Consider the following 14,936-nt stretch of genomic DNA (forward strand, 5'->3'; position numbering starts at 1 on the left):
GCTTTGGTTTAGACCTTAGATGTACAGTGTCCAAAATGGTAGCCATTAGCTAACTATATGTGGCTACTGAGCCCTTGATATGTGGCCAGTTCAAATTGAGATGTGCAGTAAGGATAAAATACACACCATATTTCAAAGACTTAGTACAAGAAAAAGAATATGAAATTTCTCATTAATATTTTTATATTAACTACATGTTGAAATGACAATAATAATTAGGTTAAATAAGTATATTATTCAAGTTAAATTCCCTTGTTTCTTTTTACTTTCTAAAATTATGACTGCACACAAACCATAAGAGACTCTTTTTTAAAAAAAAGATTTAAAAAATTTATTTATTTTGACAGAGAGAGAGACAGCGAGAGAGGGAACACAGCAGGGGAGTGGCAGGCAGAGGGAGAAGGAAAAGCAGACTTCTCACCGAGCAGGGAGCCTGATGTGGGGCTTGATCCCAGGACCCTGAGATCATGACCTGAGCCCAAGTCACCCTAACCATAGGAAATAAACTGAGGGTGGCTGGAGGGGAGGAGGGTGAGGGGATGGGATCACAGGGTAATGGGCATTAAGGAGGGCACGTGATGTTATTTGCACTGGGTGTTATATACAACCGATGAATTACTGAACTCTACCTCTGAAACTAATAATACACTATATGTTAATTAATTGAATTTAAATTTTAAAAACACAGATACCTTGAGTTTCACTCCTTCCCACCCGCAAAAGTGACTACACAAAATATTTAATTAATAACCTTCCAAAAAAGAAATCTCTGGGCCCACTATGGTTTTACCAGTGAATTCTACTAAACATTTAAGAAATGAATGATACCGGCCTTGCAGACGCCGCCGCTCCGGAGCCACCCGTGCCGCCCAGCCATGGTCAACCCCACCGTGTTCTTCGACATCGCCGTGGACGGCGAGCCCTTGGGCCGCGTCTCCTTCGAGCTGTTCGCGGACAAGGTACCGAAGACGGCAGAGAACTTCCGCGCTCTGAGCACCGGGGAGAAGGGATTCGGTTACAAAGGTTCCTGCTTCCACAGGATCATCCCGGGATTTATGTGCCAGGGTGGGGACTTCACACGCCATAACGGCACTGGTGGCAAGTCCATCTACGGGGAGAAGTTTGACGATGAGAACTTCATCCTGAAGCACACGGGTCCTGGCATCCTGTCCATGGCCAACGCTGGACCCAACACGAACGGCTCCCAGTTCTTCATCTGCACGGCCAAGACCGAGTGGTTGGACGGCAAGCACGTGGTCTTTGGCAAGGTCAAAGAGGGCATGAACATCGTGGAGGCCATGGAGCGCTTCGGGTCCAGGAACGGCAAGACCAGCAAGAAGATCACCATTGCTGACTGTGGACAGATCTGATCAGTCTGACACGTGTTTTATCTTAACTACCCGACCATTCCTTCTGTAGCTCGGGAGAGCACCCCTCCACCCCTGCCTGCTCGAACTACCCCACAGTCTCCGCTCGCTGCAGTTCTGCGGGTTCCATGGTTCCTTACCCCAGGCCTATCTGGATCTCAGAGTTCAGTTTATGATGAAATAAAACCTAAACCACAAAAAAAAAAAAAAAAGAAATGAATGATACCAGTTCTCCCCAACCTCTTCCAAAAAATAGAAGAGAAAACATTTCCTAACACATTCTGTGAGACCAACATTTTCTTAATATCAAAGCCAGATAAAGACATTACAAAAAAATTATAGACCAATATTTCTCATGAACATAGAAACAAATTTCCTCAGTAAAATATTAACAAATGAAATCCAACAAAGTATATAAAGAATTATATGCCGCAATCAGGTGAGCTCTGTAACAGGTATGCGAGACTGGTTTAACATTCAAAATACGATTAACCTAATCGACATCAACAGTATAAAGAAGAAAAAGCATATGATCATATCAGTTGATGGAGAAAAAGCAGTTGACAAAATCCAATACCAATTCATGAAAAAAATGCTCAAACTAAGAATAGAGGGAAATATCCTTAATTAGATAAAGAACATCTACAATAAACTTACAGCTAACATCATAATCCTTAATGAGAAACTGGGCACTTTCCCCAATACTGGGATCAGGGCAAGGGTGTCTTCTCTAACTTCTCCTATTCAACATAGGTTATTGGTAATAGGGAATAGGGAATAGGGAACCTTATTTCAATAAAAGATATACAGACTAAAAAGGAAGAAATAAAACTCTCTACTTACAGATGACAAGATTGTCTATGTAGAAAATCCAAAGAATCAACAAAAATCTCCTGGAATTAATAAATGAGTATAACAAAGGTATAATATACAAAAGTCAATTGTTTTCCTTATATACCAGCAATGAACAAATAGAACTTGAAATTTAAAAAAAATACCACTTATAATAGCACTTAAAATTAACACTTAGGGATAAATATAATAAAATATGTACAGGACCTATATGCAGATAACTATAAAACATTGATGAAAAAATGAAAGAAGAGCTAAATAAATGCAGAAATCACTCATGTTCATGGATTGGAAGACTCAATTATTAAGAAGTGACTTCTTCCCAACTTGATCTGTAGATTTCACACGATCCTAATCAAAACACTAGCAAGCTGTTTTGTAGATATCAACAAACTAATTCTAAAGTTTATATGGGAAGACAAAAGACCAAGAACAGCCAATACAATACTGAAAAAGAACAAAGTTGGAGAACTCATGGAACCCTACATAAGAATTATTATGTGTCTATAGTAATTAAGACAGAATGATATTGGCAAAAGAGTAGAAACATACATAAATTTAACAGAATAGAAAGCCTAGAAATAGATCTATGCAAAAATAGTCAACTCATCTTTGACAAAGGAATAAAGACAATTGGAATGAGAAAGGATATTCTTTTCAACAAATGGTGCTAGAACAAGTGGACATCCATATGCAAAAAAAAAAAGGAACATAGGTATAGACTTTACAAAAAATAACTCAAAATGGATCATAGATTTAAATCTAATATACAAAGTTATAAAATTCTTTTTTTTAAAGATTTTATTTATTTATTTGACGGAGAGAGATCACAAGTAGACAGAGAGGCAGGCAGAGATAGAGAGAGGGGAAGCAGGCTCTCTGCTGAGCAGAGATCCCGATGCGGGGCTCCATCCCAGGATGCTGGGATCATGACCTGAGCTGAAAGCAGAGGCTTTAACCCACTGAGCCACCCAGGCGTCCCCAAAGTTATAAAATTCTTAAAGAAAGCATTGGAATGGGTGCCTGGCTTGCTCAGAAGAGCCTGTGGCTCTTGATCTTGGGGTTGTGAGTTTGAGCCCCACACTGGGTGTGGAGATTACTTAAATAAATAAAACTTCTTAAAAAGGAAAGTATAGGAGAAAATTTATCATAACCTTGGGTTTGTTGATGAATTTTAAAATACAACAATAAAGAAAAAATTGATAAGTTGGACTTTATTAAAATTAAAATTTTATGCTCTGCAAATGATAATGCTAAAAGAATGAAAAGACAAGCCACAGACTGGGGAAAATATTTGCAAAATATATCTGAGAAAGAAGGTCTATCTAAAACATACAAAGAACTCTTAAACTCTTAAAAATCAACAATATGAGAAGAAACAACCAATAAAAAAAATTGGCAGATCTGAACAGACACTTCATCCAGAAGGATATCCATACAGCAAATAAGCATATGAAAAAATGCCCAACATCATTTGCCATTAGGGAATTGTAAATTACACGATAATGGCATACAACTGCACATCTATTAGAAAAGCTTGAATCCAAAACAAAACAAAACAAAACAAAACTGACAATACCAATTGATGGTCAGGATGCAAAAACAGCAGGAAATTTCACTCATTGCTGGTGGGAGTGAAAAATGATACCGTCTCTTTGGAGACAGTTTGGCAGTTTCTCATGAAACTAAATCTAGTATTCCCATATGACTGGTACTAGGTATTTACCCAACAAATTTGCAAATTTGTGTTACCAAAAAACTCGTGTGTGAATGCTTATAGCATCTTTATTTCATAATCACTGAAACTGGAAGCAACCGTCTTTCAATAGGCGAATGCATAAACAAACAGTGGCACATTTATACAATGAAATATTATTCAGTGATAAAACAAAATGAATTACCAAGTCACAAACATTCATGGATGAATCTTAAATGCAAATTACTAAGTAAAATAAGCCGGTTTGCAAAGTCCACATATTGTGTGATTCCAATTATATGATATTCTGGAAAAGGAAAAGCTATGAAGACAGTAAACAAACAGATCAATGGTTGCTAGAGATAGGTGGTGTGGCAGAGAAGAGTGTAGAGTCCAAGTATGGAGGATTATTTAGGTCTGTAAGTCTATTCTGTATGATACTATCATGGTGAATATAAGACATTAAGTATTGGTCAAACCCCATAGAACTTTATAATATATATGTGCTACCGAAGCGAGCACTAGAAGTTTACAATATAAAGAGTGAACCTTAATGTAGGCAAATTTTTAAAATCACTTAGAAAGTTAGGGGGCTCCAAAGTGGAATACATAATGTGACAAAACAATCTAACTGTATTACAAATGTATGACACTACCTCACTGGAGGGAGTAGGGGAATAAGATGCCGACTTAAGTAATTTTGAAAATAAGTGGAGTCTCTAAGGCTAAAGGCAAAAGGAGCTGCACATAAACACTACTCTAGTTGATAAAGTTTTTTCCCCCCAGGGAGTTATGGGGTAATAATTCTGAAACCACTATACATGCATATATACTGGAATTAAGTAACTAAGCAAATGGATGGTGAATGGTAAAAGGTAGGCTTCTCACTGAAGGAGAAAGTGGTTACAGATTATCGGGGGAAGAGGCTAGAATGGTCCGTGTGGTGATGAATTAATGTTGGAGATATCAGTATAAAGTCATGATTAGCTCAATATAGATATAAATAATTACATATAGAAATGTTGGTAGATATGTGTAAATACATGTGTTTGTATGCACACATTTAACATCTTGCTCTGTGAACTGAGATGGCCTAGAAACAAGAACACCCCGGTAGCAATGAGTATACCTAGTACCCAGATCTTGATTTCTAATACTGTTCTGCGACAAAAGGAATCAAACCCCCTTGGAGAAATGGCAGATTCCCAAGAGTACATACAGTATGGAGAGAGAAGAATAAAAGAAACCTGACAAACACTGCTTCGGCCACATTATCAAGATTCACATCAGCAGTGATCAGTCATGTTGATAGTATGGTCTCTTGACAGGACGTGATGTGAATAGCATTTACCTCTGTGGTTTTCTTGCCCAGAGTCATGAACCCAGTCATATAATGAGAAGAGCTGACAAATCCCAGCTGGTGGATGTTCTACAAAATATCTGACCAGTCCTCCTTGAAACTCTCAAGGTCATCAAAAATAAGGAAAGTTGGAGAAATTGTCACAGCCGAGAGGAGTTGAAGGAGATTTAATAATTAAATGTAATGTAGTGCCCTGGATGAATCTTGGAATAGTAAAAGGAAACTGCGAAAAGCTAAAATAACCTGAATTAAGTATTGGTTTCGATTAATCAATTGCGACAAATTCATCATACTCGTGTTGGATATTAGTAAAAGGGAAACTGGGGTTGGAGGTGTGTGGCAACTGTCTGGACTCTTTGCAATAATTCTGTAAATCTAGAACTACTCCAAAATAAAAAAGTGTACTTTAAAAAAGAAATGTACTCTGATCCTGTCTATTCCCAGAGCAGTTACTTCTTAGAAGAAAGGAAGGATAGAAGGATGGATGAGCTGGAAAGATTTCATGATCTTGAGTAAGTACTAATTGCTATAATGCTAAGCATCTTAGACATACTTATCTGTGGATTATGGATTAAAATTACACTGCTTTATTTTCCTAGCAAGCACAGTGTTGCTAATAAGGTTCACAGAGTTTGTGTTGTTCTCTTAGGAAGTCAAAGGAACACAGAGCTCATTAACTAGTTGGATCTTTTAAACATAGTGTTCAGAGGAGGTAAATGTAGGAGAGCAGTAGGGATTTGGGGAGGCGTTTACAATTTACAGCTCAATGAGATGCAAAAATATTCATTGTTAATAGCTTCTGCTGGGAGTTCAGCAACCCCAAAAAGAAAAGAAGTATTGACTTGTTGGTCCATGGAGGCCACCTGCCTGCTTCTTAATTGTTTGGAAGGGCCAGTAAATGCCCTATGAGTCCATCTTGGCACTGGCAATGACGATATCTTGGGTGAGCTATATTAAATAGAACATGAAAGTGGTCGACGTCGCATGTATTTTTTTAAAAGTTACATATGGTGGGTAAATGAAATAAAAGGGAGATCTGGGTGAAAGAAGAAAAATTGAGGACTTTATTTCAACAGACTTTAGTCAACATAAGGTTCCTGTGAGACTAGGTCTTCAAAACTCAATTTAGCTCTTTGCCTCCCACTGCTTTCCTTCTCTTACCTTTTCCCTTCCTGACATCCACCACCGGCATCACAAATGTTCTAATCCAGAAGTTTCGTTAATGTGGTGCAAAGTCATGAAGTCATTGTGCATTATGGGGTCCTGGATGCTTTTTCCCTGACCTGCTCCTAAATGACGCTCTAGTCCTCCACAAAGGCCACTGGGGCTGCCTTTAGAAGGAACATATAATTAAATGAGGGTTAGTGGCAGAATGATAACAGCAAATATCTGTAGCATTTACTATGGACCAGGCTCTCCTCTGAGTGTTCGTCACAGATTACCTCATTGTGATCATGTTCATAACTCTACGGGATACAAGTGGTTTTATTACCCCATTGTATAGATTAGGAAACTGAGGCACGAAGACTGTTGAGATTTCTATAGGTTGACTCCTCACCTGAGCCATACAAGCTCCCACAAGCCTTGGATGTGTCCTTACAGAATGTAATTTGGTTTGTTTATGTGTGTTGGTCTCATTCTCCGATGCTTCTCTTTCTACACCTGTAAAGCCTTGGTATGCCTGCAGTCCATTCCCTTTCCACGTAATAATGACGGGTCCCTTTTGGCACCAGCCATGCTGGTATTTTCTCCCATCCCACACAGATCTTGCCGGCGCAGATCTGCCAGTGCCTTGATCTTTCCCTTCAGCACCGCTTGACTTCCCTCTCCTGACAGGCCCACTCTGCCTTCACCCTGTCTGTTTCTAGATGATTCACATCGTCACACTTAGCACCAGGATCACAGGATTCCAGCTCTTTGGAAATGATAATTTAGCACAGTAGACCCCTTTCTCCCTATCTGGTCTTCCCACTTAGATGGTCTTTTTTAATGTCCTTAATCTTGCTTTTTTCTGGCCTCTGAAACCTCGATATTTGGTCTCTGCAATCACCTCCCAACTGTGCTGAAACATCACTTAAATTGCTCTTATTTATTGCTTGTTTTTCTTCTTATTTAGAGATCCTGCACTGTATTTTTGTTTAGGTTCAATAGCACATTTGGATAACACAGATCCAAATGAGTCTAAATTACAGACATTAAAAATAAGAATGTACCACCCTTTAGTTCCTATTCTTATTATTCCACTATAAATTTGAAACTTCAATATATTCTATTACTTATTTTTAAAAAATGTTCTGACAGCACATACTGTGTTCAAAAACTTTACAACTCTTGGGACAAGTAATGCAGGAGGCATGAAGATGTATTTAACAGCATCAATGAGGACTATAAATCATATTATTTTTTTTATTTTTATTTTTTTATTTTTTTATTTTTTTTTTTTAAAGATTTTTATTTACTTATTTGAGAGAGAGACAGTGAGAGAGAGCATGAGCTAGGAGAAGGTCAGAGGGAGAAGCAGACTCCCCATGGAGCTGGGAGCCCGATGTGGGACTCGATCCCGGGACTCCGGGATCATGACCCGAGCCAAAGGCAGTCGTCCAACCAACTGAGCCACCCAGGCGTCCTATAAATCATATTAAAATGAGTAATTTTATTTTTAAATTTTAAATAATACATAAGTAACTCAATACTAATTACTACTATGTAAAGTGTTCTGGAAAATATAAAATATTGGTCCTGGGTGGTGAAATGGGCAAAAGTCATCCTAACCTGAAATTCCTGTAACTGAGACAAGTTTTTTTGTTTTTTTTTTTTTTTTTTTTAAAGATTTTATTTATTTATTTGTCAGAGAGAGAGAGGGAGAGAGAGCAAGCACAAGCAGACAGAATGGCAGGCAGAGGCAGAGGGAGAAGCAGGCTCCCGATGAGCAAGGAGCCCGATGCGGGACTCGATCCCAGGACGCCGGGATCATGACCTGAGCCGAAGGCAGCTGCTCAACCAACTGAGCCACCCAGGCATCCCTGAGACAAGTTTTTTATTCTACATAAGCAATATGACTTTTTATTTGAGAATGCTGTTTGCAAGCAGCAAATCCATCAAAACTTGTAAATAATTTCCTGTTTTGACAGCAGGAAGGGTTTTTTTTAACAAGGAAAGGAGAAGAAATGAAGAGCAGAAATGTATATATTGAATATTGGGAGTTACTAAGGAGGACATAAGGGCATCACCAAGAGGGAAAAAAGGGAGGAAAAAATGTACTTAGATTTTGCAGTGTTCCTCAGGCGTGTTCTGAATCTGTGGGATCACTGAAGCAACTACACTTTATCAAAATTCTTGCTGTGTGCTACGTATTTTGTTATATTTTCAAAAATTTAACAACAACCCCTATATTATAGGTGGGAATGTCAGGGTCCAAAGAGGTTAAGTAACCTGTCAGGGTCACAAAGGTAGCAAGAGACAGAGCTGGGATTAGATCATAAGCCCAGCTCACTCCCAGACCCTCCTCTCTTTCCTACTCACACCTACCTGTGTGCACTATTTGGCAGCACATGCAAGCTGTGGGCAGGGGATTTGGGTGACATGTGGTTGTGCATTTGAGCATGGATTCTCTGATTTACAAAGATGAATTTTTATTGAAAAATAACATTTGTGTTATGAGAGTAATGCATGTTTGATATTTAAAAATCAGGAACACCCAAAGAAACAGAAAACAAGGAGATGTAAACCTTTCCATAAATCCTTCTACCTAAAGCCAGCCAATCTTGGCATTGTCATACCTATTCTTGTCATCATTATAACTATTCTTTAGCCTGTAAGTATATATAAATCAAAGGGCATAGGCATTTCTAAAGATTGATTTATGGAATATTGCCAGAACAATTGTTTTAGTGTAATATGTTATATTAAAATGAAACTTCATTATTGGAAATTTGTAATGAAAGTATCACTGAATTTTATAGTCAAGCTCCTGTAATATCTCTGAAATTTCTATCTGTAGAAAGTCATAAGGCCTTTTCATACAATTTCTTTTGTTTCAGTAACAACTAGATAGAACATATAATGAAGGAAAGGACCACCTTTATGATAGTGACAATCACAATTAAAAAGCATAGTACTGTATTTACCAAGAAATACCAAAAACTTATGTAAGGAATAATTTAAATCACTTTTGAAGTACACAAAAGACACAACTGGAACAATAACTCATATTCTTGGATGGGAAGATAGATATTTGACAAATTGGTTTGGGAACATTAAGTAACTCTGGAAAACAATAAATTTGCATCTGTACCTCATACCATCCACTAGCATAAATTGCAAATAGATCAAAGATATAAATGAAATCTTATAAGTGCTAAAAACAAAAATGAAATTATTTGATAGCCTCAAATTTAGGAGGGGCTTTTAAATTTCAGAATCCTGAAACTATGCATTAAAAATTTATAAACTTGGGGCACCTGGATAGCTCAGTCGGTTAAGTGTTTGCATTCAGCTCAGGTCATGATCCCGGGATTCTGGGATAGAGCTCCACATCAGGCTCCCTGCTCAGCAGGAAACCTGCCTCTCCCTCTCCCTTTGCCTACTTATGCCTGCTCTCTCTCTCTCTCTTTCTCAAATAAATAACAAATAAAATCTTTTTTAAAAAATTGATAGGGGCACCTGGGTGGCTCAGTGGGTTAAAGCCTCTGCATTCGGCTCAGGTCATGATCTCAGGGTCCTGGGATCAAGCCCCGCATCAGGCTCTCTGCTCAGCAGGGAGCCTGCTTCCTCTCTGTCTCCCTGCCTTCCTCTCTGCCTGCCTCTCTGCCTACTTGTGATCTCTATCTGTCAAATAAAAAAAAATTGATAAACTTGATTACCTAAAGTAAATTTCTGTCTTAAAAATATCAAGTCAAAAGACACATTAAAAAAAAAAAAACTAGGAAAAGGTGAGATTATATATGAAACAAAAGGTTTCCTCATTTTGATTGTTCGTGTTAATCCCTGAAACAATTCCTACCCCTTGAGGATCAGGTATATAAAGCAAATATAGAAGCAGCAAAACAAAATTTTTTGGCTATTTTAGAAAACAAAATAACATATTGTTATGCAATCATTTGGCAGACAAATCCAGTATTTCATCCAAATAAAGAATTCATATTAACCAAACCAACAACTTTGAAGACCACTTAACAGGGACACAAAATAGCCTCACTCCTTCTATAAACATTAAATATTTCAACTCTAAATAACTCTGTTTTTACTGTGGTTGTGGCTTTCCTTTATCCTGGCTCTCTCACCTAGAATTATGGTGAACATGAAAGCCCTTCGGACATACTCAGAACTTGGCTAAAATTCTAGGCTACAATTTATTCTTGTGGACAGAGCCTGAAACTGACTGTACCACCCCATTTCACTGCCATAAGTTCCTTTTCTGTACCTCAAACAGTCTTGGACATTCCAGAGTGACCTGTGTGGGCCTGGAGCTAGGTTTAGACTGGTCTAAGGGCAGTAACAGCCACAGCCTCCCCAGGGGACCCCTGGCCTTCACACTGCTGCAGCCTGGTTAAATTTTCCCAAATCACTTGGAAATGGGTCATGAAACAAGAATGCTTAACTGGTCCCAAGTGGTAAAGGACCACAGGTTTCAGGCTATTATCTGAAAAACCTTACCCCAGCTAGGATTATAAGTCAATTCAACTGCTAAGTGAGGAAAAGTTCCTTAAATTGTGTCCACTAGAATATGTACATATTATTTGACTTAGTGTGATTTGCTTTGCTTTTCAGTATATTTAAATTCATTTGCCAGAGAATGTACAGCTGTTGTCTAAATATATTTTGATTAAATTTGTAGTTAAATTGACACTAATTCAACAAGCATTAGACGTTTTATTTTGGGGGACATAATCTATGTATGCAAGTAGCCTTTAGTTGACAAGAAGGAAGGAAAGAAGAAGGTAGAAAGGATGGAAGGAAGGAAGGAAGGAAGAAGGAGTGAGAGAGGGAAGGAAGGAAAGAAAGCTAGAAAGGAAGGATGAGAAAGAAAAGGAAGAAATAAAAACAGGAGAAACATGCAACCAAGTGATGCATTCAGCACAAGGAGGAGATTTTTCTAATAAATTACCACAGTAAACTTGCTTCTGCCTCTGGCAAAATTTATTGATCAAACCTTTGGTTTGTCACTGTTGATTTAGAAATCAAATACAATAGTGTTGCTGCTTCCAGACTAAGGTGAAATGGATACTCAAAATAATACTGCTCAGTCTTGTGAGCTATAGGTAGGAGTGACTGCTGGGAAATAGTGCCAGAGAATGCTGTCCTTCTGGGCATCTGGGAACATTTAGTTTTCTACGTAAAGACATATCTAAGAATTCATTCATGTTTACCCTAATAATTATATTTTCTTAGGGAGGGGGAGAGAGAGAAAAAAAGAGATAAGGGGGAAGAGGGGCAGACAGAGAATCTTAAGCAATGTGGGGCTTAATCTCACAACCCTGAGATCACAACCTGAGCCAAAATCAAGAGTTGGAGGCTTAACTGACTGACCCACTGATGATTAAAAAAAAAAAAAAAATTTCTTTTAGAGAGAGAAACAGTGAGGAGGGGAGGGACTGATGAAGAGGGGGAGAGAGAATCCCAAGCAGACTCCATGCCCAAGGCAGAGCACCATGTGGGGCTTGACCTCACAACCCCGAGATCACAACCCAAGCTGAAATCAAGAGTCAGATGCCCAAAAGACTGAGCACCCAGGAATGCCCCGTGATGATTTTTAATAGATGTAATTTAAAGGATACAAATGATGGGGACAAAACAGGTAGATGGTAAAATAGGACCTTGATAATTTCAGTCTCCTGGATCATTCTCTTTCCCCCTTAGGAGTTTCCCGAGTTCTCATGACATCTCCCATCACTTGCATTCTTCTCCTCAATCAATACATGAGATTATTTGCTTCAAGAATGTGAAGATGCAAATAACCAAGGATGAAGTAGGTTGTTAGATCCCTGGGGAACTAGATTCCATGTGGAATTATAGCCTGTAAGTAGACAAAACTGGTCAACTCCTTATGAAAAAAAAGAACCATTTTGATCAAGAGACCTGAAATCTCAACTTACAGTTGACCTTATTCACTTGTTTATTCTTAGATTCATTCATTTGTTTGATAAATACATAGTGAGCATAAACAATGTACCAAGCATTGTAGTATGTTCTGAGATTCAAAGACAAACTAGTAGGCAAGCCTTCTTATATATGACATAATATGAAATAATGGTTGAAAACAGCCCAAATTTGGCAAAAGACATGAAGAAGTTGAGCAAATCCCAAAGAAATCTGTGCCTTGACACATTATAATTAAACTTTCAAAAACCAAAGACAGAGAAAAAAAGTATTGAAAGAAGCCAGAGAGGGCGCCTGGGTGGCTCAGTGGGTTAAGCCGCTGCCTTCGGCTCAGGTCATGATCTCGGAGTCCTGGGATCGAGTCCCGTATCGGGCTCTCTGCTCAGCAGGGAGCCTGCTTCCTCCTGTCTCTCTGCCTGCCTCTCTGCCTGCTTGTGATCTCTCTCTGTCAAATAAATAAATAAAATCTTAAAAAAAAAAAAAAAGAAAGAAGCCAGAGAAAAATGACGCATTACCTGTACAGAAATACCAATTCAAATGACATGGAGGCCAGAAAGCCTTGCTTAAAGAAAGAACTGTTGGGGGTGCCTGTGTGGCTCAGTTAGTTAGGCATCTGTCTTCAGCTCAGATCATGACCCTGAGGTCCCGGGATCAAGTCCCACATCAGGCTCCTTGCTCAGCGGGGAGCCTGCTTTTCCCTCTACCTGCTGCTCCCCGGGCTTGTGTGCTCAGTCTTTCTCCGACAAATAAATAAATAAAATCTTAAAAAAAAAAGAAAAGAAAAAAACTGTCAACCATAAATTCTACATCTGGCAAAACGATCTTTCAGGAATGAAGGGAAATAAAAACAATCTCAGATAACAAAAACTGAAAAAGTTTGTTGCTAGAAGACCTATCCTTAAAGATCGGATGAAGGAAGTGATTCAAAAAGAAAGGAAATGATAAAAAAGAAATCTTAGAGCATCAGGAAAAACAGAAGAACAAGAATATGGGTGATACAAGGGAGGATGATTTCCTTCATGAGTTTTATGAATCATGTTTGATGATTAAAATAAAAATGATAGCACCAGATGATACTTAAGACAATGATATAGTTAAGAGTAGTGAAGGTAAGGGGACCTAAAATTAAGTGAGGTTTCCACACTTCATTCAAAGTGGTAAATGTTAATATGAGTAGACTGTTACAAGTCACATATGTATATTATAATACCCACAGGAATCACTACAAACACTATAAAGAGAGATACACCCTAAAACATCATAAATAAATCAAGATGGAATCCTAAAAATTATTCAAGTAACCCACACACAAAAAAAAGCAAAACAAATAAGTAGAGGAAAAAAACCCAGTGGAAACAAATAGAAAACAAATAATAAAATGGCAAGCTTAATTAAGCACTAACATATCAATAATTACCTTGCATATAAATTATAGAATATACTAATCAAAGAACAGAGATTGGGGGATTAAAAAGAAGAAAATACAGGCAGTGATTTCTTTGACAGTGGGTATAGAAACATTTTTCTAGATAAGTCTTCTCTGGCAAAGAAAATGAAAGCAAAATTAAACTGTTAGGACTACACCAAAATAAAAAGCTTCTACACAGTGAAGGAAACCATCAACAAAACAAAAAGACAACCTACTGAATGGGAGAAGATATTTGTAAATAATATACCTGATAATGGGTTAATATCCAAAATAGGTAAAGAACTTATACAACTCAACACACATAGAAAAGCAAATAATCCAATTAAAAATGAGCAGAGGACATACAGATGACCAACAGACACATGAAAGATGCATCAACATCACTAATCATCTGGGAAATGCAAGCTAAAACCACAGTGAAATATCACTTTATACCTGTCAGAATGGCAAAAATTAAAAACACAAGAAATAACAAATGTTGGTATGGGTGTGGAGAAAAAGGAAACTTTGTGCACTGTTGGTTGGAATATGAATTGGTGCAACTTCTGTGGAAAACAGTATGGAGTTTCCTCAAAAGATTAAGAATAGAATTACCATATAATCCATTAATTCCACTACTGGGTATTTACCCAAAGAAAAGGAATTCGCTAAATTGAAAAGATATATGTACCTCTATGTTATTGCAACATTATTTACAATAGGCAAGCAACCCAGGAGTCCATCAATAGATAAATGGATAAAGAAGATGTGATTTTTTATATTTATATATTTATTTGTATATACATACATATACATATATTATAAAATGTGAATTTTTAAAAGATTTTATTTATTTGACAGAAAGAGAGCACAAGCAGGGGGAGCAGCAGGCAGAGGGAGAGGGAGAAGCAGGCTCCCCACTGAGCAGGGGGCCTGATGCAAGGCTCTATCCCAGGACCCCAGGATCATGACCTGAGCCAAAGGCAGATGCTTAACCGACTGAGCCACCCAGGTGCCCCTATATATAATATAAATATTACTCAAGCATATAAAAGAATGAAATCTTGCCATTTGCAACCATATGGGTGGACCTAGAGGGTATAATGCTAAGTGAGATAAACCAGTCAGAGAAAGACAAATATCATATGACTCCAC

At 37.9% G+C, this 14,936-nt stretch overlaps 1 protein-coding gene across 1 annotated transcript; it reads left to right on the forward strand.

Moving 5' to 3' along the window:
* Positions 1-832: 832 nt before the first annotated feature.
* Positions 833-1,579, forward strand: LOC125092293 (peptidyl-prolyl cis-trans isomerase A). The gene has a single exon (XM_047716685.1). It carries the CDS (start codon positions 876-878, stop codon positions 1,368-1,370), a length of 495 nt encoding a protein of 164 aa, XP_047572641.1. The 5' UTR covers positions 833-875; the 3' UTR covers positions 1,371-1,579.
* Positions 1,580-14,936: the final 13,357 nt, after the last annotated feature.

Source organism: Lutra lutra, chromosome X (assembly GCF_902655055.1).
Source record: "Lutra lutra chromosome X, mLutLut1.2, whole genome shotgun sequence".
Classification (NCBI taxonomy): Eukaryota; Metazoa; Chordata; class Mammalia; order Carnivora; family Mustelidae; genus Lutra; species Lutra lutra.